The sequence below is a fragment of the Haplochromis burtoni genome, unplaced genomic scaffold (genome assembly GCF_018398535.1).
Source record: "Haplochromis burtoni strain Fernald_Lab_line unplaced genomic scaffold, NCSU_Asbu1 Contig_41, whole genome shotgun sequence".
Taxonomy (NCBI): Eukaryota; Metazoa; Chordata; class Actinopteri; order Cichliformes; family Cichlidae; genus Haplochromis; species Haplochromis burtoni.
Genome location: NW_024582402.1, coordinates 1,647,292 through 1,670,138, shown reverse-complemented (window position 1 = coordinate 1,670,138; position 22,847 = coordinate 1,647,292). Strand labels below are relative to the sequence as shown.

Here is a 22,847-nt window from a genome sequence, read left to right as displayed (position 1 = left end):
AATATCTTATTATTTGATATCATCCTTGTTAAATATAACATAAATGAAAATACTCATCTGTTACAACCCTTGTTAACTTTGGGATAAAACACCACAGTTATTTCTTCCTGACCACTTATCTGGTTTAGGGCTGACAGATGATCAGTGGAAACAGGAAGCACCTTATGTTTTTGTTTTGATTTTTAATAAATTTGCAATTATTTCAAGCTAGCGTTTTGTTTTTGTTTTGTTTTTAAATTTGTCATTGTGGAGTATTATGTGCCGAATTTTGAGGTGAAAATAAACCTAATCCATACTGGAATAAAGCTGCAATGCAACGAAATGTGGAACAAATGAAGTGCTGTGAATACCTCTCTGCTGAATCACACTTGTTATTAATCTCTGTCTCTCTTCCACAGCATGTCTTTATCCTGTCTTCCTTCTCTCACCCCAACCGGTCGCAGCAGATGGCCCCGCCCCTCCCTGAGCCTGGTTCTGCCGGAGGTTTCTTCCTGGGAGAAAAGGGAGTTTTTCCTTCCCACTGTTGCTGAAGTGTTTGCTCATAGGGGGTCATATGATTGTTGGGTTTTTTCCTCTATATGCATTATTGTAGGGTCTACCTTACAATATAAAGCGCCTTGAGGCAACTGTTGTTGTGACTTGGCGCTGTATAAATAAAATAAAATTGAATTGAATTTTCTGGTTGGCCAACTTAAATCACCAGTCACTCTAAACATGCATGTCCTTGGACTGTGGGAGGAAGAGGAGTAGCCGTGCAGACACAAGAAGAACATGCAAACTCTTGGACCTTGTCGCTATGAGGTGACAGTGCTAACAACTGTGCTGCCCACAATATACTAATCTCTGGGCTTAGAGTACAACATGTATAAAGCCTAAGACTGAAATGATCACCTGTCTTTCCTCACTCTTCACAGCGGAGAGGCAGCTGAAACTTGATCCCCTCTTTTGCTCCATATAGAGGTCAGAGGTCACACACAGAACAGAGAAGCCAGTTGATGTGTTCAAAGACTCACACTAGAAACTTGGATTAGGTCTCACTTGCATCCCAAAGTAAGAATAAAAATGACTGTTTCTGCTTTGACTCAGAGGCAGTGATGCGATTCTCAGAGAGACGGTTGGGTTGTGACACAAATGTCCTTTTAATAGGAAGCAGATCACAATCAGGCTGCATTCCAGTTCCACTTCATCCTCATTAAAGAACAATCGATAATGATAAGAAACAAATTAGAAACATCCTCGGTAGAAAATAATTCTCTCATGCGAGTTCTGTGTTCACTACATTCGTATTGGTTACAGATGACGTATTCACAAGCCTTTTGGAAACAACAGAAAACACCGATGAGCTGTCGTTACATAGCTTTGAAAGTAAAAACAGGGAAGGAGGAGAAAAAAACCCCAAAACAAAACAGCAAGTAAAATCAAAGAGACACGTGCTGGCACAATAAAGTTTCCCATCATGCAACTGGAGTTGATTCTATTCACAGGGCGCCATCGTTGGTCTCCGCGGAGGTGTGTCAGCGTGCATGCATGCATGTGTGTCATCTTACATGTGCCCTTTTGTGCTTGAGCAGAGGTCTGTGTGTGTGTGTGTGTGTGTGTCATCAGTGCATATGTGTGGTGGTGTCTGTATATGTGTACACACATACAGACGTGAACCAGGCAGCCAATGAGCCTCGGGCCGGGTCATCACTTATTTATTGTTGCTTTTTTTTTCAGCTACAACCTGACATGTCAAGTTGTTGTCTTGAGCTCTGGGTTACCAACGGCAACCCCCCAAAAAAGTTTAACTGTGTTTAAAGGAGCACTCCGCTGATTTGTGTGCAGGTAAAAACAAACAAAAGAGAGGGGAAAAAGGTAGTGCTTGGAGATGTTGTCCATATATTCTTCTTCCTCGGTGACTGCATTACCCACGATCCAGTCTGGGTTAGTTATTTGTTTTTCAGTTATCTCCCCCCTCTGCAGAGCTTTAAGCCACAAGCAGACAGGACTAAGCAGGACTGACTCTCCCACCCCTCCCTCTTTTTAAATAAGCAAACGCTCAAATCCTGTGCAACAGTAAAAATCAGTGGAGTTCCCCTTTTAATGTTGGGCAACAACAGCAAAATCAAGCACGATCAAGTGCAATTTAATGGCCTAAATCAGAGGCATGATTTGGTCTCCCCAAGAAAGACGTACTTTTAGGGTTGAACTATCCCGACGATCGGAGAAAGAAGGCTCTGCTGAGAGTGAATAACATTCAGACGATTAGTTTTTGGTAGCTTTTGAACAGTTAAGCGAAGACAACATGTGACAGGGCCAGCAGTGACGCCCGGGTTAAAACAGAAACCTACCCGGCGTCACTGACATCACTCAGTTTTACACAGAGACTACAAGACGAGCCGGATGGCGACCGCGAACGCTTGCTCACCTTTTCACATGACTAAAAGTGACACTTGTACACCATAAATGCTTGGCGGTGACTCTGATGGCTTCATTCTTTGAATAAAAAAAAAAGAAAAAAGAAAAACATGAGCTCTGCTTCGTGCAAATTTGGTCCTACTGAAGGCAAAGCAGTAATTCAAAAGCAAAACACGTTCCTTCTTTCTTATCCAAAACGTGTGAGAAAGAGATTACACACTTCCAACAGGAATGGGAACTTTATGAGTCCACAAATAAAATATTTCAGTGAGTTACAAAAACCACGTGATCATAACTTTCCCATTCCTTTCATGCAGAGTGTGCAGTTGGTGCTTCTGTTAGTTATTGACAGCGCATACGTTTTGAGTGTGTAGGTACAATGTATTGCTCACAATCTCACAGCCCATTTTGCAGGTGTGACTATCAGCACACACACACACACACACACACACACACACACACACACACACACACACACATTAACAAAAAGCGTATTCACCAGCTTTGTTGGTGAAACAAACCACTATTGCCTTGAACAGATGTGTTCAGATGCGTGTGCAGGCGATCGGGAGGAAAGTGTTCCACCGAGCGGTTGTTCGGCACCACGTGTCCTTTTTATTTGTTTCGAGTTCCTCCACGGTGACACTTCAAGGTTTAAATGGCAGAACAAGCAGGCGGGCAACAGAAGCACGGACAGCATGAGTTAGTGCATGAAGTGACATCCCAGTCCACCCATCCTGTAGCCCTTTTTTTTTAAAAATTAATGTGCACTCTTCAGGGGGGAGGGGAAGGTAAGACGTTGGGGTATTGCTCCGTTTTGTCGTGACGTGAAGCAACAAGAAACATTTTAAAAACTGCACATTGTGTGTGGCCGCGGCTTTTGCCCCTAACGGCACGTCACACGGCACGGCACGTCATGGATCCACTGGTGGTGTGTCTTCTCCACAATGACAACGCTTAGTCATGTCACATTTTATAAAAACCTTACTGTACCGGGGTTAAATGCACCATGCTCACACAGACAACATATCGGAGGCACCCATCTTTAACACGGGAGTGGGAACGGTATAATCACAGTGTTCCTGGGGGTCAACATGCAGGAGATTACATTACAGGACTAGCAGTGATGTTGACCTTGGATGTCAGATGATCCAGGGTCAGTGTTGTGTTTTTTGTTTGTTTGTTTGTCTGTTTTTGAGGGGAAGGAGGGCTGATCTTAGATCTGTGTCTGAACTCCAAATTACACAATATGTTACATCGTGGGAAGCCTACAAAGAGCAAAACAACGAGGGTCGGGGAGACGGACTGGAAGAACCACACACAGTCAGGCAGGCAAGCAGACGGACGGACAGGCTGACGGAGCATAGCTATGGCGAGGAGCAAAGTGCAAAGTGGTCATTCTCAACCTATTCACATGGACTTGTTGTGGATGCAGTGAGCGTTATCTCACATCTAAATGCGCGGCGTATAAAAGGCGTAGTGTGGCAGGAACTAGTGAGTGAGGGATGGGGATGTGAGGCTTCAGTGGAGAGTTTTTGGGGGAAATGACTAATGAGATTCATATAAACATATTCCTGCTTGTTTGCATTGATAACATTGCGATGTAAATGTTGCATAATGTAAGCGAGATATGTACAACTGAGCATTTTTATGTGTGTGCTTGTGTATTGCACGTGGTTGTCTAACTATGCAGGTGTGAGTAGTATGTGTGCGTAACACTTTGCCGGTCAGGTACGTCTCTGTGCACACGTGCTCTCTCGCTCTCCTCTCCCTCCCCTCAGCTGCGGCCCTCTTCGGCCGAACGCTGGTCTGACTTGAGTTTGACGAACTCTTTCGCCACGTCGTCGTTGTTGCGCTGAGAGAGGATGCGCAACACCGTCAGGCCCGTCTCGTCCATGTGGACGCGTCTGCCCAGCGGCATCCAGCAGGTGACGCTGCCCTTGTTGGCTATGTCCTTCACCTGCAGCACGGCCATGCCCACGGTGCGGTCCTCCCTGGCGAAGCAGTAGTCCTTCACGCACACTTGCAGCTCGTAGCTCTCCGGCCCGACCTCAGTGCCCAGTGAGCTGGAACGAGACAGAAAACACACGATAAAGGTCAGCTTGTCTCTTCTGGATCAGCTGGTGCTGCAAATCAGACTGAGTGGACACTCACTACTGGAAGCTCTCATTGAACTTTGGCGACCAGCTGTTGTTCTTGGACTTGGTGGCAAATTTCCTCTTCTTGTCACTCAGGTGAGGGCCGATGATGTAGACTTCGACGAAAGGCCTGAAGCCCTGTGCTTTCCATTTCAGGTCATTAGCAGCGATCACTGGACACAGAAAGCCAGGGTAGGCAACATGAGTAATAAATCCATAACAAACTTTCAGCATGGTTAAATTGGTCTGAGAGGAATTTAAGGCTCCTGTGGGTCTGCTTTCAGACTTTATAAAATACAGGAGACCAGATCAGCAGTGGAAGATACAACCAAAGAGTCCAGTGACTTTAGTCCTTTCTAAGGACCTCTCCTCGTGCACCTCTGGACTGCTTATAGAGCAGCCATTATTCTCATATTGCTATTATACAAATTCTGTTTACACTCTGTTTGCTGTGGACCTCAGTGAGAGGAAACATCAGCTTCTGTGTCAATGATCATCACAGTGATGAGAGCCGATTCTCTGGCTAGGACCCTGGGACCAAACAGCAGGCATCAAAGTCCACTCCGTCTAAATCTGAAGGCGACACGTCAGGAGCATGCTTGGTTTTTTTTTTTTTGCTTTGTTTGTTTGTTTTTTAACTCATCGGCTTTTGCGCTGAGAATTCGTCCCATAGGGTCAGACTGTTGACTGTAATGTGGATTCCGTGGAAGTGGTGAAAGCATGAGAGGCGAGACTGAGTAGAATAAAATCACATTTGGCTTTTGCTTTGTTTTGTATACAGCAGTGCATTTTACGCTGTGGGCCACATACAGGCCACTTTGATGGTAAATGGGCCGGTTCCCCTTTGTGTTAGTGTAAACAAGTTTAACCACACACCCCTGAGACATCTTGATTTAAGAAAAAGAAGTGCAGTTTCAAGAGTTCTATGTGTTTCTTTTTTCTACATGACACAGAAATGTTCCTGTAATGAATGAAAGCATGCATCTATCAGCATGACTCTTCAGGCTAAATTTGTAAAAAACAGATGTGTAAAACTGCCCAATTAAGCAGAAAGATTTGCCCTTTATTTTCAAACACTTACTGTCTGTAGCAGATAGTAAAAAAAAACCAGGTACTTTTATGCCATTTAATTGTTTATCTATTACTTATTTACTTTACTTGATCAGTACCCAAATCTGTACAAATTGTGAAAATACAGTTAAAAGTTCCAAATGTATGGCCTCCATATTTTCCAAAGCTATCCAGTGAGTCACACTGGAGTCTTTGCCTGGCCGATTCTGGCCCCTAGACCTTATGTTTGACACTCTTCTTTGAGCATTTGAGCAGCTTCCACCTGAAAGAGCAGGGTTTGAATTCTGCCATGATGCAGATGGCTGTACTAGTCTGGTGGGAGGGGCTGTTTGTTTTTCTGCCTTCTTCACATTTCTGCCGACTGAACAGCTTTAAGTGAAAAAACAAAAGAAGGTGACAGAAGACACAACAGCAAAAGCTGCTCTGCTATTTTTACCTTTCACACTGATCTTGTGTTCTCCATTAGGCTGGGGTAAAATGTCCACATTCATGACCCCCTCACCGACTGCATCCACTCCAGACGCTGCAAAGACACGCTCTGTTAGTGGATGACAGGCAACTGTGCCCCTACTTTATCTTTCCATGGCTGTGAACTTGTGTTTTCTGCAGACCCTGATGTAGCACAGTTGAGATGTATGACTTCAAGAATTGTAATGTATCAGCAGACTGTGAACTATATTTAAACATGCAGATGTTACACACAAACGTGCGCATGCAGGCAGGAGTTCTCTGAGATAATCTGGTGGCCGGGTAAAGCGGCTTTTGTGCGAGCTGTAATGCAAAGAAAATGACAAACTCTAATGCAGTGAGAAATCTTAATTTGTTAAAGAGACTACAAACTCTGAACTGAAAAGAAAAAAGGAGATTAATATCAAAGGAAACTAAAACAGACTGGACAAACACTGCTTTTAGTTAACTACCACTGCTGTCTCAAATATCATGTTTCTGTGTCTCATGCAGCAGGCAGGGTATGCATACTGTTATGTAGCAGGCTACATCTTTCATAACTGGGCATGTACTTTAATCAATTAAAGAGCAAAAAAAAAGAAGAGGGAGCAGAGTGAGATCTGAGCTGTGCCCAAAGCGAACACTGCTCGCAGTCAGGTTATCTTGGGTTCCTGACAGTTTGATCACAAATGTATCTGAGCAGAAGCTTGAGTGCTGCAGGTTTGCCCTGGGGGACATGCAGACGTTACATAACACTGCAGACTTGTACCTTTTTCTGGTGGTGTGTCTTCGTTCGCTGTGTACCTGATCCCTTTTCCTCCATGGACTGAGGGGAAATGAAAGGAAGTTAGTATTAAAAGAACAAGCTCACACTAGTACATCTGCACATGAATATCATTTTCCAACCCAACAGTTTATAGAAGTGGTTCTGGCTGATGTGTCTGACACCTAAAGGATTAGGTATCCCTCAGCAAGGTGTCCAGAAACATGTCTCTGACCTACAAACCATCTTCAGGCTTTTAAACTTATATACTTTGTATCTAAAACAAGCAAAGGCAAAGAGTATTTTGCAGTTTTCCTACCATAACTCACTCAACCAGTGAATTAAGCATTTTCTGTACTGTAAGCAAGTCATTCTTTTTAATCCCATAATCCTGTTTAATTCCATAAACCACAGTAACAAAGAATGAGCAGCTGAGCGCTTTGAGAACATCTGAAAGCTTATTTGTGTGAAATTGTTTGAAGCTACCTTGTGACCGTGTGTGTGTGACTCAGATTGAAGTCGTACCCTGAGCGTTCTGCGAGAGGACAAACTTCCTGATGAGTTTGTCTGTGGCCTGCGTGTATAGAGACAGGGCGTAGCGCAGAGACTGCAGATCCGGACTCTTTTCCAGAAACGTTTTCTTCAGGCCCACACCGCCGGCGTGGAAGTATTGCTGTGTAACAGATGTGACATGACACGCTTATTGAGGATAACCGAATGGCAGATAGACGGCAGACACAGCGAGCTCTAAGCAGAGCGTGTAATGTGAGCGAGTGCGACTAAACTGCCTTGTAGCGTGCATCAGGGCTGTCAGTATGCAAGCAATGAAGAAGTAATTTAAAGATCTCTAAATGTGCGCCAAACCTGGCAGATGCAACAGTGATTAAGAGTCACATTTAAGGTGGGTTGATTAAGAATGGAGAATACTTCTTTTTTCTATTGATTTAAAGAGAAGTCTCATGTATGATCACAGTGTCCATAGTAAGTAGGGAGATTCTATAATATGTGCTGCCTAAAAAACATGTGATCACCTCCTCATACCTTAATGGTGTCCAGCGCTAGCTCTATTACTGCACACTGCTTAGGAGTCAGAGCCTTGGCCTCCTCTCGGCCCATGTGTTCCTGCAGGACAGGGAGAGAGGAGTCATTCTGTACTGCTGACATTCAATAAACGCAATTTTTTAGACATGTTCTTGTTCCACTCATCTATTTTTAATCACCTTCAGCTTTGAAAGCTGTCCCAACTCCTTTGCAGCATTGAAGATCATCTGAGTTCCCTGTCGAGGAGAGACACAAAGACCAGGTGGCGCAGAGTGAGTGGATAAAAGAAACAAGTGGAGTTTTCTGAGATGTGCCAGTGAGGAAGATTTGCAAGGTGACAGGTGAGCAAACTCCAAGTTTTATGCTGGTTTATGCACTTTAGTAACGTTGATTTGAGTGAAAATTACCTTCTAAACAAACAAAGCAAAAAGGTTACGTCTTTGGAAAGTTCTCAACAGCAAGGAGGATTATAGTTTAAGTGCTTAAGTGTGCAGTCAGCAGTACTGCAGGGACTCATTGTCACGTAACGCTGCCTCTGGTGCACTGTGCTGCCATCTGAACTGAGTTTTTGAACTGATGCACTGTATCCACATAGAAAAAAGTGACAAAGGCTATGAAGAGTGAAGTTAAGATCCCTGTTTAAAAAAGAAAAGTGTTTCTTCATGCTTAAAAAGGCTGCACATATACTTACAATCACCTATGAAAGGATGAACAAGAAAAATGGCAGGATAGATGTGTTAATGTACAAATCCAGGGTAACGCAGCAAACCAAAACACTAAAGAGGAAAAGGGTGAAAATATCCGGGGGGCGGCTGTCTTGTTTTTTAAACACGTACCGTCTGGTCAGTAAGGGTCGGAAGCACGATTGTTTTTTCCATCGTGTTCATCACCAGCTTCCACAGCTCCTTTAGCACTCTCTTCAGGACCGTTTTCTCACAGATCTTAGCAAACAGTGATAAGCTAAAACACAAAGAACACAGAATCTCTTAACACACACTATAACAGCTTAAAACATGATTTCAGTCATGGGTGTAATTTTTTTTTATTCATTTTGATCATCAGATACAGCCACAGGGAAAAAATAGACATGACCCTTGTTTGAGGCTTTTGGCTAGGGCTTTTCAAAATAAAAGTATCTATTTGGTTTTTTTGTTAGCAGTGGCATTGTTGGACTGGGAGCAAAACTTTTTTTGGTTTCATGGCAATCCTTTTTTTCTATAAAATGCTTATTGTGCAAAATATTGGAATTTTTCATAGCAAAAGCAGCAAGTGAAAATGTGGCCATTTAAAAAAAAAAATCAATAAAAAGCATTTTTTTTCTGTTTTTCTAGGTAAGGTCAAGAAATCTCAACATTTGATCCCAACTCTTGAGACAAATTTAAGTTGTTTTTTTAAACTTTATTGATGGTCCATGGAGAGACACTTACTTGCTGTCCAGGAAGTCCATGATGGGTTGCAGGACATTGTCAGCTTCCTGCACTACACTGCCATTTGCTGGGACAGTCTGACCTTTGACCTGGGCTAGGATGTCCCCCATTTGCCTCACGTTATCCTCGATCTGCGGCTGGAAACTATATCATCGTGTGGAAATATTCAAATGAAATGGACTCAGAAAATTATTCTTTGCCCCCACGAACATGATGGAATAATTTTGAATAAAATGTAACTGAAAAAAAGAAAATCAAAAGATTATTTATTCAGATTATTAATCATTAACGAAAATATACTTGGTATAAACCGAGTGTATACCAGCCAAGTACAGTTCATTTGACTATTTTCCATAAAATTTAACATTTTGTACTTATGTAACAAGATTACATGAAAGATTTAAATGTAATTGAATTACTTAAAATCAGCTTTTTTGGGCCACAAATATTTTTCTAAGTGTGTGTTAAAGCTACTGTGGTTTCAGGGTGACAAACAGACGCACACACCTGACAGCAAAGATGCGGCTGAGGTCATCCATGACGCTATTCAGTTTGTTCTGCAGCTCCTTCAGGAAGTCGCTGGCCTCCACATTGAGCTGGAAGAAGACAGATGTGTTGAGTGCAACAGCCGGGTCACATGAGAACAACCAAAATGAAAACAGCCCATTTGGAAACTCACATCTTTGCCTCCCATGGCCTCAAACATCTTCTCCAGCTGAACTCTGAGCTGCTGGATGTTATTGATTATGATACATGGCTGACGGGAGAAGGAGAAAAATCATTACACACACTTTTGTCTCTTTCACCCCCTCTCTCCATCCCCATCCTCTGTCTGCTCCTGGCTTTTTATTGTGATCAATCAAGGTTAGGCCTCAACCTTTTTATTGCCTTGTCTGTGAAAGCACTCTTTTGATGCAGGGTAGCAGAAGCAAGAGTTTTCAGTAATTAGTGCACCTCCGGGGCCTCCTAGTCTCTCTGGGAGTGCAGCCCACGTTTCCCCAACCTTATATCACATTCAGCTAATTACACAGCTCTAATTCACTTTGAGAGCTGCAACCTGGGCACAGCTATTACACTGAGGAACAGTTTATTATGTTCAAATTAATCAACTTGACCATTTACACCAATCAGTGTAGAACATAAAATGCAGTTCGAGCTCCACAGTTTTTCCACGCTTACCACTTTCTCTTTCTTGACATGATTTGGAAAGTCCTTTGCTATGATGTCAGCATAAGACAGCAGGACATTGCCAATCGTCTAAAAAATAAAATAGTAATAGTTAGACATATATGACAGCGGGGAAACACTCTGTGAGAGATTTAGTCGGTGAAAGTCACCTTGGCAAATCTCTTCATGTAGTTTCCAACGATCTGAGGGTCAGGACACTCCAGTTTACGGATGATTTCAAAGCTCTGATTGAGCTGAGAGAACACGTCCACCACTGAGCAGGAGAACAGAGCGTGCTCTGACGTTACCTGGAACTGTTGATCAACAAGAAAGAGCAGGAGAAGTATTAGAAGCAAGCGGTACATCACATTGACCTGAGCACTGACATTAACACAGACAGGGCTCGAATCCCCTGATGGGAGAAATTCACATCTGGAACAATGGAGCTGACCCTGAGGTCAGCTTCCTGTGACGGCATTTAAAAAAAGTTCTTCTAAAATCTTTTGGATCAGGGTGATCAAGGCGATCAGAGGGCCATGATGGGAAACAAGTCCCTCATTAACAGCCCGGCCATTAGCCAAGAAGTGAATAATGTTATGGTAAGCGCCGGAGCCTGGGGATCGTTTTTTTTGCTGACACAGGAAAGCAGAAGCCGCCTCTGGTGACAGTAATTGGACCCAAAAGATCCCCGACATATGAGCTGGGAGACTCTTCAGCTGCTTTGTATCGACTTTTTGGTGTGAGCCAGACTGAGAGTGTGAGATGCTTCATGGTACTTATGTGTGTGTGTGTGTGTGTGTGTGTATGTGTGCACTAACTGGTGCAGTGAGGCATTTTTTCACTTTGGTATTGAGTCAGTATCGAGCCATTATTGACTCCCTTGAGGCATTCAACCCTTTCGTCTTAGTTTGGGATGCACTGAGTCGGAGAGATGATGAGAAATTCCAGAATTTGCATGAAAATTGCATGAATACATTTTTCGGGGGAATTTGCCATCAGGTGATGGGCCTCATTTAAGTTTTCACTATGTATTCAGCTGCTGTCTCAACAGAATGTGATTGTTCAACATTTTCCTCCATAATTTTGTACTTCCAAAAAAGTTTAACTATTCCTTAAAATGCGAAATAAGGCAAGCATAAAAATGCATCTCATAATGTTTGACATTGTGGGTGTAATCTTATGAAGTTTTATGCATATGTCAGTATTTAAAACAGATACATATGAGGATTTAACAACAGCAACACCTGAAAATCTGATAATACATAACCTAAGATCATGTCTGAAAACAGTTACCCCATCTTTTTTGTCCCTCTCGAGGGCCCCGTGGAGAAAATCTCTGGACACTTCCTCATTCTCGTCCAACCACATGATGACAAATGGCTCAAACCAGCTGCACAACACAGAATGACAAAGGGCAACATAAATCTTTATGCCACGGTGGTAAATGTTTCAGGAAAAGCATGCGGTGCTATAGAAAAATACTCACGCTGGATATTCAGGTACGTGCTTCTGGAAAGTGGGAAGTTCTTTGCAGTACTCATTATAGAGCCACTTCACCTTGAAGTGCAAATTCATATAATCTGCACTTTTGCACAGGCGTTGCTTCTCATGCTCTGAATATCAAAGTGGAAGAACAGGTGAGGAAAATTACATGCAAAAATTCCAAAATAAAAAAAGCCCATCACTCCCATCTCATCACCCTGAACACTTACCCTCCATAGCGTACTTCATATCTTGTGCAAACATGTTCCACATGACTTCAGCGCTGATCTTGCCCACATTGAGTTCCTGGGGAAACCTGAAGGAGACATCACAGTGCTCAGGACTAAATCCAGCTCCATATTCAGTAATGGTGCTATATTATTTAACAAGACAGCCCAGGCTCTTTCTTGTGTAACTCCATCAGTGCTTTCACAGCATGTTTTCAGCTGCCAGCAGAGAGAAATCCACCACAGAGAGAATATGAAATTATCAAGATACTATTATTCTCAGTTTTCTTCCTCCAAAAAAAGCTATGAGTTTATTTAAATTTGTACTAAAATATTAAAAATACACAACCAGCAAAGCTGCAGGAGTTATTTTATGAACATAAACTAAGGGACTGCTGCAAGCACAGTTACATAATAGAGTTGATACTGTTTGATTTCCTAGACATTGTGCCCTCTTTGGATTTTGTGCTGAAAGGATGCTATTTGTGTCTCATAACAACTTCTGTTTCCCTTTTTGTTCCTTTTTTGTTCCATCACACCCACCACCCATTAAATAATAAAGCCTTTCATAGACTAGTCAGTCCTTACAAGAATCTTTGGACTCAGACGAAAAGAATTATGCATCGTGTAGACTGCCTTTCATAGACTAGCCTTGATATTTCAGCATTGCCTGTGTATAATAACTATGTAGAGTCAGACAAATCTTATAAGCACACACTCACTGATTAAGGCAAGGAGTGTACGAGTTTTTGTCCTCCTCTATGATGGACACAATAAGGGTGATGAGTTTCGACCAGAAGTCCAGGTTCTTGACGCTGGGACCCTGCTCATCTGGAGGGACAGCTTTTGACTGAAATGAGAAAGGTTTCTTTCACTGTAAAGGCCCTAAAACTGCAACAGCAGCATCTGTACACAAAAACAGAGGCACACTCACAGGGTCTGTCTGATATTCCCTGTTGTAGAGGTCATGGCAGTTGTTGAAAATGTATTCGTAGGTGGAGTTGAGACAGGCTTTTACACAATCCTTAACCACCTGACTTGCCCTTGGGGGACTCTGCAGCTCCTGGACCTGAAAACAAATATTAAAGAGCATATTGCTGAACTGAAAAGACCTCAAAGCATTTACCAGGCACACACAGCGTCATCAGGAGGGTTTTCTCACTGGGAATTTAACCGTAAACTCACTGAGCTGCATAAATGGCACCCGTGTACAGTAGCAGCCACACAAAAATGATCACACGCACACATATTACAGTGCTTCATGCTAATAGCTTAAGTTTATGTAGGGTTATGCTGATGAGGCTGATTCTCAGTTTGTGCCACAGGCTGCTTCTAGAAAGTACTGACATTTTTCTAATGTGTTTAGAAGGAAAAAAAGAGAAAAGAAGAAAGAAAAGAAAAGAAAATTCTTACCTTCATCCTAAAAAAAGTGATACTAGTCAAAAGGTCAACAGTAGACTTGAGGTCTTGCAGTCTTTCGGGACTGCTGGCAGGGAAGTTATTCTGAAAACACAAACAGAACTAATTAAAAAATATAACATATATAATGTTATATATAATATTATGTCGAAGTAGCTTAAAAGCATGCTATTTCTTATTTAAACGATGCATGCACTCAGAAAATCAGGAGCAAGAGACTGACAAACAGGAACACTTATGATACTATGTAAGCTGCGTGTAATTAAGAATGAAATTTTTTAGCATTATTTTCTAAAAGAAATAAGAGAAGTAATTACCCGATACATGGACAAGTCAATTCTCAGGGAGTTGTGCAGCTGATCCAGCAGTTTGACAAACCTCTCCTTCTACAAAGGAAAAGATGCAGGAAAAAAATGAAAGAACGTAACACGACTGGAGGATTATTTGCAACCATTTGACTAAACAAAGTTAAGATGGATCTGATGACATTCAGCTCATTACAAGTTTAACAAAGTAGGCAGCGACACATTTAACGTCCTTTTTTAGGGTGTTTAAGCGAGATGCTATCTTATTTCTCATAGGATTTTTAAATTATCATATAATTCCTCTTACACTATACACTCACTGGCCACTTTGTTAGGTACACCTGTTCAACTGCCTGTTAACCCAAATATCTAATCAGCCAATACTACTGGGATTTTCCCACACAACCATCTCCAGGGTGTACAGAGAATGGTATAAAAGCAGTTTTCCGGATGAAAACACCTTACTGATCCCAGAAGTTGGAGGGGAATGAGCAGCCCGCTTTGAGTTGATAGGAAGGCCGCAGTGACTCAAATAAACAAATGTTCCACAGAAAAGCATGTCTGAAAACACAACATGTTGAGCCTCGAAGCATATGGGCTGCGGAAGCAGAAGATCACATCGGGTGGCTCTCCTGTCAGCTACGAACAGGAAACTGAAACTACAGTTCACACAAACTCACCAAAATTGGACAATCAGAGGCTGAAAAAACACTGTCTGGTCTGATGAGACCTGATTTCTGCTGCAACATTCAGATGGTAGTGTCAGAATTTGGTGTAAACAACATGAAAGCATGGATCCAACCTGCCTTTATCAACGGTTCGGGCTGTTGGTGGAGGTGTAATGGTGTGGGTGACATTTTCTTGGTACACTCTGGCGTCCTCCTGCCAACTGAATTTCATTTAAACACCACAGCCTATCCAAGTACTGTTGCTCAGCATAACCATCCTTGTCGCAAAGCTCAGATCATCTCAAACTGGTTTCTTAACACGATAATGAGTTCTCTGCACTCAGATGGCTTCCACAGTCAACAGATAGCATCATTATTATGTATGGACCAAAATCTCTGAGGAATGTTGCCAGTACACTGCTGAATTTGTGCCATGACAAATTAAAGCAGTTCTGAAGGCAGAACGATGTCAAAACTGGTGCTAGCAAGGTGTACCTAATAAATTGTCCCATGCGCGTATAGTCACATATAAGAAAGGACAAACTCTTTCAGGGACTCACTCCAAAGTTTGATGCAGCAAATCTGTCTGAGGCTGAAACATTGTTGGAGGACTGGGTAGTGTGGGCGTAGTAAGCATTGATGTTGGCAAGTAGTGTGCTCATCACGGCTGGCACTCCTGGGCACATGTACTTCGATGACAAGCAGGCAAAGTGGCTGTGGGGTGGATGTGGCAAAAAGGCAAAGATTTAGTACATTTACTTCTCATCTCATATTCCTGCATTGCACGGTAAGAAAATACACTGTGTGGTCAAGATTTAGATGCACTGTGTGCTTCATGAAACCATTTATTAGCACGTCAGCACTTCACGTTTCAAACATTTACATTTGGCTCTCGTGGATCTGTTTGGGATACTAACGTCATGGCCTGGTAGATGGACTCCACTCCGTATCTCATGGCAAACTCATCAACGATCTCCTGAGCCGTTTCATCAAAGTACACCTTCCAGGCATCATCTCCTTTGGCGTCAGGAATCTTTACCACACCGCCGTTTTGCTCCTCAGTTGTGTACTGGAACAAATGCTGAACACATACAAAGAGGAAGTAAGGGCGATTTTATGTACTAAGCTATAAAAATGTTTACATTATCACTGGCAGTTAAATAGCAATTAGCAGGATAAAATGATAGTATTAGACCTAAATGTTCCCATTTATGTCTGTGTAAACTCTGTGACATCCACAAGTAAACTGACTGGATCTGATATAATTAAAATAATTAAATTAAAATATTCCAAAAAGACCTCCTAAGACCCGAACTCTTCCACGGCATGCCTTTTTAATTTCTCTTTGATATTTGGTCATATTGGGACCTGACGAATGTAAAAACAAAGAATTACCAGATTTTTTTTTAACCTTATTTTTGTTTTTAAGAAAAATAAGAGCCAAATATGAGGATATTTGTTTAAAATTTTGATAGAACAGTAACAGTATAATGTCCTCGTAAGTGGATATCAGGCCCTTGTAGAGCAAAATTGAGTATTTTGGTCTAAATAACCCAAAATGTGATGTCTGCATATGTGGACGCCAGGTCCTAGGAGGTTAAAGGATTTCCACCACATGTTTGTGCAGACTGACCTCATGCAGACAGGTGTACTGGACATGGTAAGGAGCCACCGTCTCCTCTCCTTTGATCTCCACACTTATGTGCATCCGAATTGCTCCAGACACAGCAGACTTATCTGTTCTCTTGTCTGTCACGAGAAAGCAAGAAATGTCCCCTTAGTTGGCTAAAATTTCTCCTATCTACAACAGACAAGCACTTCAATTATCTGTTATTTCTTACTGACTTGTTGATCTTCTCATTCATCTCTAACACACTATCCCCTTTTCAGCCTCTTCTCCTGTCCCACAAAAACTCACCTAGGTTGTACCAGACGTCCATCTCCCCGCTCAGAGTGCGGACTTCGATGATGGTTTGACCCAGGAAGTCATCGCTCTCACGTTTGAACCTCTGTTTCACGCGAGACTTGATGTCATCGTCTTCATCCCACACACGGACCTTGATGCGGTCAGATGAGTTGTGGCATTCACTGGATGAAGAAGGGGGACAAACGGGTGGAAAACATAAAAAGTTGACAACTGTAATACAGAAAGGGTGGGGGAAATTAGTCCAAATAAACTACAACTACTGCGTGGGCCTTAGACATAAAAACAAACCATAAAAATTTAATTTTCAACAACTTTTAATAAGATATTATTTGCATTTGAAACTTTTATGATAGGCTTTCTAGTGGACTCACAAGTGGAAGCTCTCTTCCCACACAGGGTTGAGGTTACCATAGATGGTCTTTGTCCTCTTCTTGGTTTTTCCAACTTGAACAGTTACATAAGGGTCGCTGGAGCCTGTTTTGTCTTTAGCCTGAAGGCCCTGGGCACACACCACTGAGCAAGAGGCGAGAGACAAAGGTAAATGTATAAAAACATCTTTTCAACTCTCTTACAAAAGAAAGAAAAAGAGAAAACAGCTTCTGAAAATAAAAATCAAACTTGCATCTATGGGCTTTACATCTCCAAACATGTGTCCCATTATCCTTCAACAATTATTTCAGGTAAATATATAAATGTATATTCAATTGTACCTGTGATGCTGATTTTAGCTGACCACTTGGAGGTCCCATCAAGCACACTTTGCTTGATCTGTTTCATTTGCATGCCATGCGTTGCTTTGTCGAGGGCAAACACTTCCTGGATTAGCTCAAAGATCTCTGGCTTATTCCTCTCTCTGATCTTCATGCGATCCTTTAGGACCATGATGATGTTCTGGGTCCGGTCCTCTGCGCCATGCTTGGAGCTCTTCTCTGCAGCTCCTGAATAGACAGGGAAAAAAATGAATGAAGGGATGCACAACGAATAGCTGATAGTGTGAATATGTTGGGAAGGGAATATATCTGAGTCACTGCAATAAATTTCCTTAAAACTGGGCACCAAGTTAAGATAGCATCAGATCAATTTAGAAAGACATTTCTTGGCCAGGAGTCAAACCCCTAAATTCCCTCAAACAATGACAGAGACTGACTCCACTTAACCATTGATCTACTCGGGAAAAACAAGATAGTCAAGTAACTGTAAAAAGATCAACAAATGTTTCCAGAATCAAGATCTTATAAGAATCTTTGGACTCAGAAGAAATGAATTATGCATCACCTAGACTGACTCTAAGATGAGGATGGGAACTGGATAAGTCACTCTTTGTGAAACTAAATTAGACAAAGCAGTATGGATGCAAAGCCTATGGGGAGAAGGGAGAGCGAAAAAGGGCAGGGGTATGACAGCACATTACTCAGGAGATAAATTGGAAAGGAAGAGGGAGGAGAATGTGAGAGTGGACAGAGGACAAGAATAATGGGATGTCAATCGGGCAGAAGGATACACAGGAGGAGCTAAAACAGTTTGGGTGTGTGCAGATGCGCAATAGAAAGATGTGTATGTTTTATGGCTGTCCGCACAAGTGCCAAAATCTGTGTGGCCTTACTCTGCAGACAGTCGGCATTCAGCAGATCCTGGCACTTTTCGTGGCATTTGACACCGCACTCTGAGCAGCGCATGCCTTGACGTGCGATGCCCCAGAGTAGTCCCTCACATTCATAGCAATAGGTGGGAGTGGTGGCTGTCCACACCTCAAAGTTGTGTGGTGTAGTGGAGGAGATGGGGTAGATCAGAGCCTGCAGGGTCTTTTTATAAACATGAACCTTCTGCAAGTGCCACACAGAAAAGAAACATATGTTTAAGTCCAGCTATTTATTAAATTCTGAAGGTCCTGAAAAAAAAACTGACAAAGAAACATGTGGAGGAAAACCCACCAGCTCCTCATTGCCGAGAGTAGTGGAGGCCATGGCTGAGGTGATTCCAGCTTTACGTGAATTCTGCACCAGAGACTGAGGAGGAGACGGCAAACAAAAAAAATGTTTTCAAGTGTGGAGCAACTGCATAGATCCTAATATTTGATTTCTTTGATGAATAAAGTACACTTACCATCGCCTAAAGATATCAGGCAATGATTAAACACAGGAGCAGAGTGGAAGGAGACAAAAACAGATGTGAGCAAAGTTAGGGATATTAAAACAGTGAGCTATCAGAATCTAAATGATCTGTGTGTGTACAAGTATGTTTCCTAAACTCTTATTTACTGCTATGCAGCATTTATCAGCAAACAAAGCACAGCAATCAAACTAGCTACAGGTGGAGTAAATTTACTTTTGATTATAAAAACAGGTGAACTAGAAAAGTAGAAGTTCAATCATGCATAAGGTAAGAGGAAGAAAAACGAACTACAACGCAAAATAAAAGACAGTAAATCAATGACAGAGGAAAGATCGTAGACAGAAATCAATTGTGTCTACACAAAAAGGATTCTTAGTGTGGGGTTTATTACATGTGTGTGTCCGCGTGTTTGTGCACGTGTGTGTGTTAATGTTCTCACCAGATCTCTGACTAGAGGAATGGCTTTTCTCTTGCGAAGGTCGGGCATGCTGTCAATACTGTATAGTGCACCTCCCATTCTGTAAGTTGAACAATAAACAGTAAAATTTTTATGCATATACTCATCAGTATTTATATGTTTATAATCAAAATGCTTTACTATAAACTTGAGATTTGGAACAAAGAGGGTGATGGATTTATCTCAGTCCTTTTTAATGCTCAGTCAAGGACTTCTCAAGGACTTGATTGGGGAGTTTAATTACAGCGGCTGCTTTGTATAAAATAGTGGGCATGACACTTCACACACCTAGCATTAACTGCTGGGTTTCTATTTGGCTAACGTATCATTTCTTCAGCATGAAGCTTCAGCTGAGCTCTGATGTCTCCCTCATCTACAAACGACCTGCCAGCCAAGTCGGGGGCACCCCAGAGCTGTTCAGTGCTTACTGGCTTAATGCCACAAGCTGAACGAGCCTCAATAAAACAGAACGAAACATTTCTGGGCTAAAAAAAAAGGGTTGTCAAGCTAAAACACTAAAGGATTCTTTCACCAATGAACTGAGGATAACTTTAATTGTACTTGAGGTGCATACTTCCCAAGTAATTAAATGGAATTTTAATGTACTTTACTTAAAATGACAAAATAATTACCTACAAATACTTAAAGGGTAAATTGAATAACAAGGCTAACACATCAGGAAACAAAGAAACAATTATATTGTGAGTACATTTAAGTAGTGTGTAAGAAAATTTACAGGAAAAGAGATAAATTATTCTGTTAGTAATTTTTATTACTGCATAAATCTTTGGTAATTTTGTGGAAAAATAAACAATATTTGCCAATATACTGTACATTTCAGGGTTCAGACAGTGTTAATGTTATGGAGTGGCTTCACTTTAATATCTAGGTATTTCAAAGGAAAGGAAACAGTTATTACCTGTAAAAAGTTATATAATATTTCAAATTTCTCATGTACTTTGTAAAATTGCTGATATATTATTTGACCTAACTGAAACACTGTCTGATGTAATGTCATGTAAGAGAACATAAACGACTCACCCTCCTTTACCAAACCACAGCGAGTTGGACGTCTCTCCTCGAGCCTGAGAGAGAAAGAGGAGGAATGTCAAAGAAGAAAAAAGACATCTGAAGTTTGTCCCTACAGGGTTTTCTTTTCCTTTAATATGCTGCATGAATACAGCTGCATCACCATAATGAAAGTTATCTGATTATGAAAGTGCTCAATTAAACTCTTCACATTTAAACCCCATCCCATTGTGAATTATTGTATCACTGTTTGAAGGAGGGCGGGTCAGAGAAATTACAGAGTTAGTGTGCTCTTTGTACAGCTGTGAAACAAAGATAATGGCGTTTACAAAGGCATTTACTCTATAGGCAGCAGAATTTAGAACCAAAAGAACCACTTAGTCAGTAAATTACTATGGATTATGGAGCTATGCAAAGTACTCTTATTTATGTAAACGTTCAATTCAAAGGTGTTTCTGGAAAGCCAATTAATTTATGTCACATATGCAAACTGCTCAGCTCTTGAAAGATACAACTAAAAAAAGGTCAAATTGTTGTGAAAAATGAATGAACGAAGCGAAGGTGTCTGTTTATATAGATATGCAGCAGGACGCATTTCCTTCTGTCTTTCAAGCAACACGTTCAGGCTGTACCTACCTGTCAGCATGCTCCAATGATGGCCGAGCAAAGTGCATGTGAGTGTCACTATGGCAATGACATGAAACTGGAAAGAAAACAAAGCGGGTTGGCACAAACAAACAAAAAAAATCAAAATAAAGAGAGGGGAAGGAAGCCAAATGTACAAAAACATAATGCAACACACATCAAAATAAACATCGAAGCAAGTGATTATTTCTCTGCACAACTGAATTCAAACGCAATGAACAGCAACATAATATATAAATAAAATATGCAAGTGAAAACCGACCAAGCAAAACTTAATGTATCTGGCTAGGCCATGCAGTTCTTGTCAAGCAGTGGTGTGGAGCTGCACCCAGGCTAAAATATGAAGTTTGCTCCCTGCCAAGTATTTTTATTTTTAAGGAAGCCAAAAAGGTATCAATTATAGAATATGAAACACATTAAGTCTGCATAAAACACTATCAAAACAGAACTCAAGAAGTTAGTGTATGTACCCTGCCTCTGCACATAAATAATGGATAGCGCATACATATTTCAGAGACCTGGTAGACACTTTAGAGTCCCTGGAACTGAGGTGTATTTTTGATATCACTGGGTGGAGCTGAATCAGGCACACAGCTCAGTTGAGTGGACTGTTGCAGTGAGGCTGGAAGGGTGTGGCTCAGTCAGAGCTGAGACTGGGAGTAAATGGTGCACTTACCTCCCGGAGTTGTTCTAAGACCTTGTTGTAGAGTCTGTGCCAGTTCTCTTTGGCTCTAACTGCTGGATCAACTGGCTCTTTGGGCTCCTCTGTTACTGGAGGACTAAAAGAAAAAACAACAACATTTTTTGACTTTTTTCAGCTGAAGAAAAGTTGTTTTCAGCTGAAAAGATCTTTGTGAAAACAACTTTTCAGCTCTGATTTTTTTTGTTGATTCAGTGAATTGATCTTATTTCCATTCAACCTTCAATCCTACCTCTCAGGTGGCATCTCTTTTTCCTCATCTGGGGTCACGGGTCTGCTTTCTTCAAAATTCTCCTCTTTCTGCTCAATGGGAATCATCTCTTCATTCTGTGCGGGAGGGGTTCTGGCCTCCTTCTCCAGCATTGTTTCCTGCTCTAGCCATGGTTCCTCCTCAACCATGGGAGCCTGGTCTTCAAATGACATTGACTGGGTCGCCAGATCATTGAGATTAGATGGGGTTTGCTCAGATGAAGGGCCCATTGCTTTGGAAGGGGGCTGGGATGCAGCAGGGGCTGAGTTAGCCAAAGTGGCTGGGTGAGATGGAGGGACAGAGTTAGCTGCAGCAGAATGGTTTTGCTGAGATACAGCTGAAGGTGAAGGGTGAGACTGAGCTGGCTGGGCTGTGGGGACAGAAGACAGGAAACTGGAAGCCAATCCTGTGACAGCAGCTGTTAGAGGTTTGGCCATGGAGAAGAAGGACGTGGCAGAAGGAGCTGGCTGCGGCTGGGGTTGTGTTTGGGTCTGGGGTTGTTTGGGCGGTTGGGCTGTTTGTTGACCAGAAGGGGGCTGTGTTGTTGGTGCCATACCAGCAGAATGAGCCTGGTTGGACTGGTTAGAGGGTTGAGCAGGAGGCTGCTGTTGGTGCAGGGAGTTTTGCTTTTCTAGAGGGGGCCTGGAGTTGGGTACATCAAGTGCTGGAGGGGCAGTTGAGGTTGGAGTGGGAGTGAAGGGAGGTTCCATGTCCTCACTGAGGGTCCCATCCAAATTGTACAAATCCTCATCATCATACATCATCTCTTCATCCTCATAAAGGCCTTCCTCTTCTCCTTCATATAACAGTCCTCCGTCATCCTCCTCATACAGAGCAGCCTCTTCTCCTCCATCCTTGCTGTAGCCACCTTCATCGCTGTACGCCCCCTGAGTCTCATCAGGGTCCCAGTCTGGAGAGCCTTTACTATAGCTAACGGAGGAGTGACAGGAATGGTAGGAGTCATTCTCATCGTAAAGGTCCCTCTCCCCGTACTCACCACCATAGTCTTCCTCGCTCAGCTGACTGCTGCACCGGCTGAGCTCTGCAGATGATGCATAGCTCCCAGTGGGACTGGAGGGAGGAGAAGAGAAGAGAAGAGAAGAGAAGAGAAGAGAAGAGAAGAGAAGAGAAGAGAAGAGAAGAGAAGAGAAGAGAAGAGAAGAGAAGAGAAGAGA

The 22,847-nt window shown here is 42.1% G+C and overlaps 1 protein-coding gene across 2 annotated transcripts in view; it reads right to left on the bottom strand.

Moving 5' to 3' along the window:
• Positions 1-1,115: 1,115 nt before the first annotated feature.
• LOC102308146 (protein unc-13 homolog A) overlaps positions 1,116-22,847 on the bottom strand; it is a 33,996-nt gene continuing 12,264 nt past the window's right edge. Inside the window, exons 10-43 of one of the 2 annotated variants that reach the window (XM_042220015.1) lie at positions 21,655-22,743; positions 21,399-21,501; positions 20,090-20,133; positions 19,031-19,109; positions 18,583-18,588; positions 18,411-18,485; positions 18,083-18,302; positions 17,190-17,417; positions 16,851-16,992; positions 16,471-16,640; positions 16,186-16,301; positions 15,470-15,633; positions 15,113-15,266; positions 13,897-13,965; positions 13,574-13,663; positions 13,095-13,229; positions 12,883-13,010; positions 12,164-12,249; positions 11,938-12,064; positions 11,745-11,841; positions 10,622-10,765; positions 10,464-10,541; positions 9,964-10,041; positions 9,792-9,880; positions 9,285-9,428; positions 8,694-8,817; positions 8,549-8,554; positions 8,037-8,093; positions 7,858-7,938; positions 7,342-7,489; positions 6,823-6,879; positions 6,043-6,129; positions 4,552-4,708; positions 1,116-4,463 (exon numbers count right to left, since the gene is read on the bottom strand). In XM_042220015.1, the coding sequence (XP_042075949.1) occupies positions 4,175-4,463; positions 4,552-4,708; positions 6,043-6,129; positions 6,823-6,879; positions 7,342-7,489; positions 7,858-7,938; positions 8,037-8,093; positions 8,549-8,554; positions 8,694-8,817; positions 9,285-9,428; positions 9,792-9,880; positions 9,964-10,041; positions 10,464-10,541; positions 10,622-10,765; positions 11,745-11,841; positions 11,938-12,064; positions 12,164-12,249; positions 12,883-13,010; positions 13,095-13,229; positions 13,574-13,663; positions 13,897-13,965; positions 15,113-15,266; positions 15,470-15,633; positions 16,186-16,301; positions 16,471-16,640; positions 16,851-16,992; positions 17,190-17,417; positions 18,083-18,302; positions 18,411-18,485; positions 18,583-18,588; positions 19,031-19,109; positions 20,090-20,133; positions 21,399-21,501; positions 21,655-22,743 (4,861 nt within the window). In that variant the 3' untranslated portion in view covers positions 1,116-4,174. The remainder of the gene's footprint in view (positions 4,464-4,551; positions 4,709-6,042; positions 6,130-6,822; positions 6,880-7,341; positions 7,490-7,857; positions 7,939-8,036; positions 8,094-8,548; positions 8,555-8,693; positions 8,818-9,284; positions 9,429-9,791; positions 9,881-9,963; positions 10,042-10,463; positions 10,542-10,621; positions 10,766-11,744; positions 11,842-11,937; positions 12,065-12,163; positions 12,250-12,882; positions 13,011-13,094; positions 13,230-13,573; positions 13,664-13,896; positions 13,966-15,112; positions 15,267-15,469; positions 15,634-16,185; positions 16,302-16,470; positions 16,641-16,850; positions 16,993-17,189; positions 17,418-18,082; positions 18,303-18,410; positions 18,486-18,582; positions 18,589-19,030; positions 19,110-20,089; positions 20,134-21,398; positions 21,502-21,654; positions 22,744-22,847) is intronic. The other variant, XM_005920522.3, reaches the window with a different exon arrangement.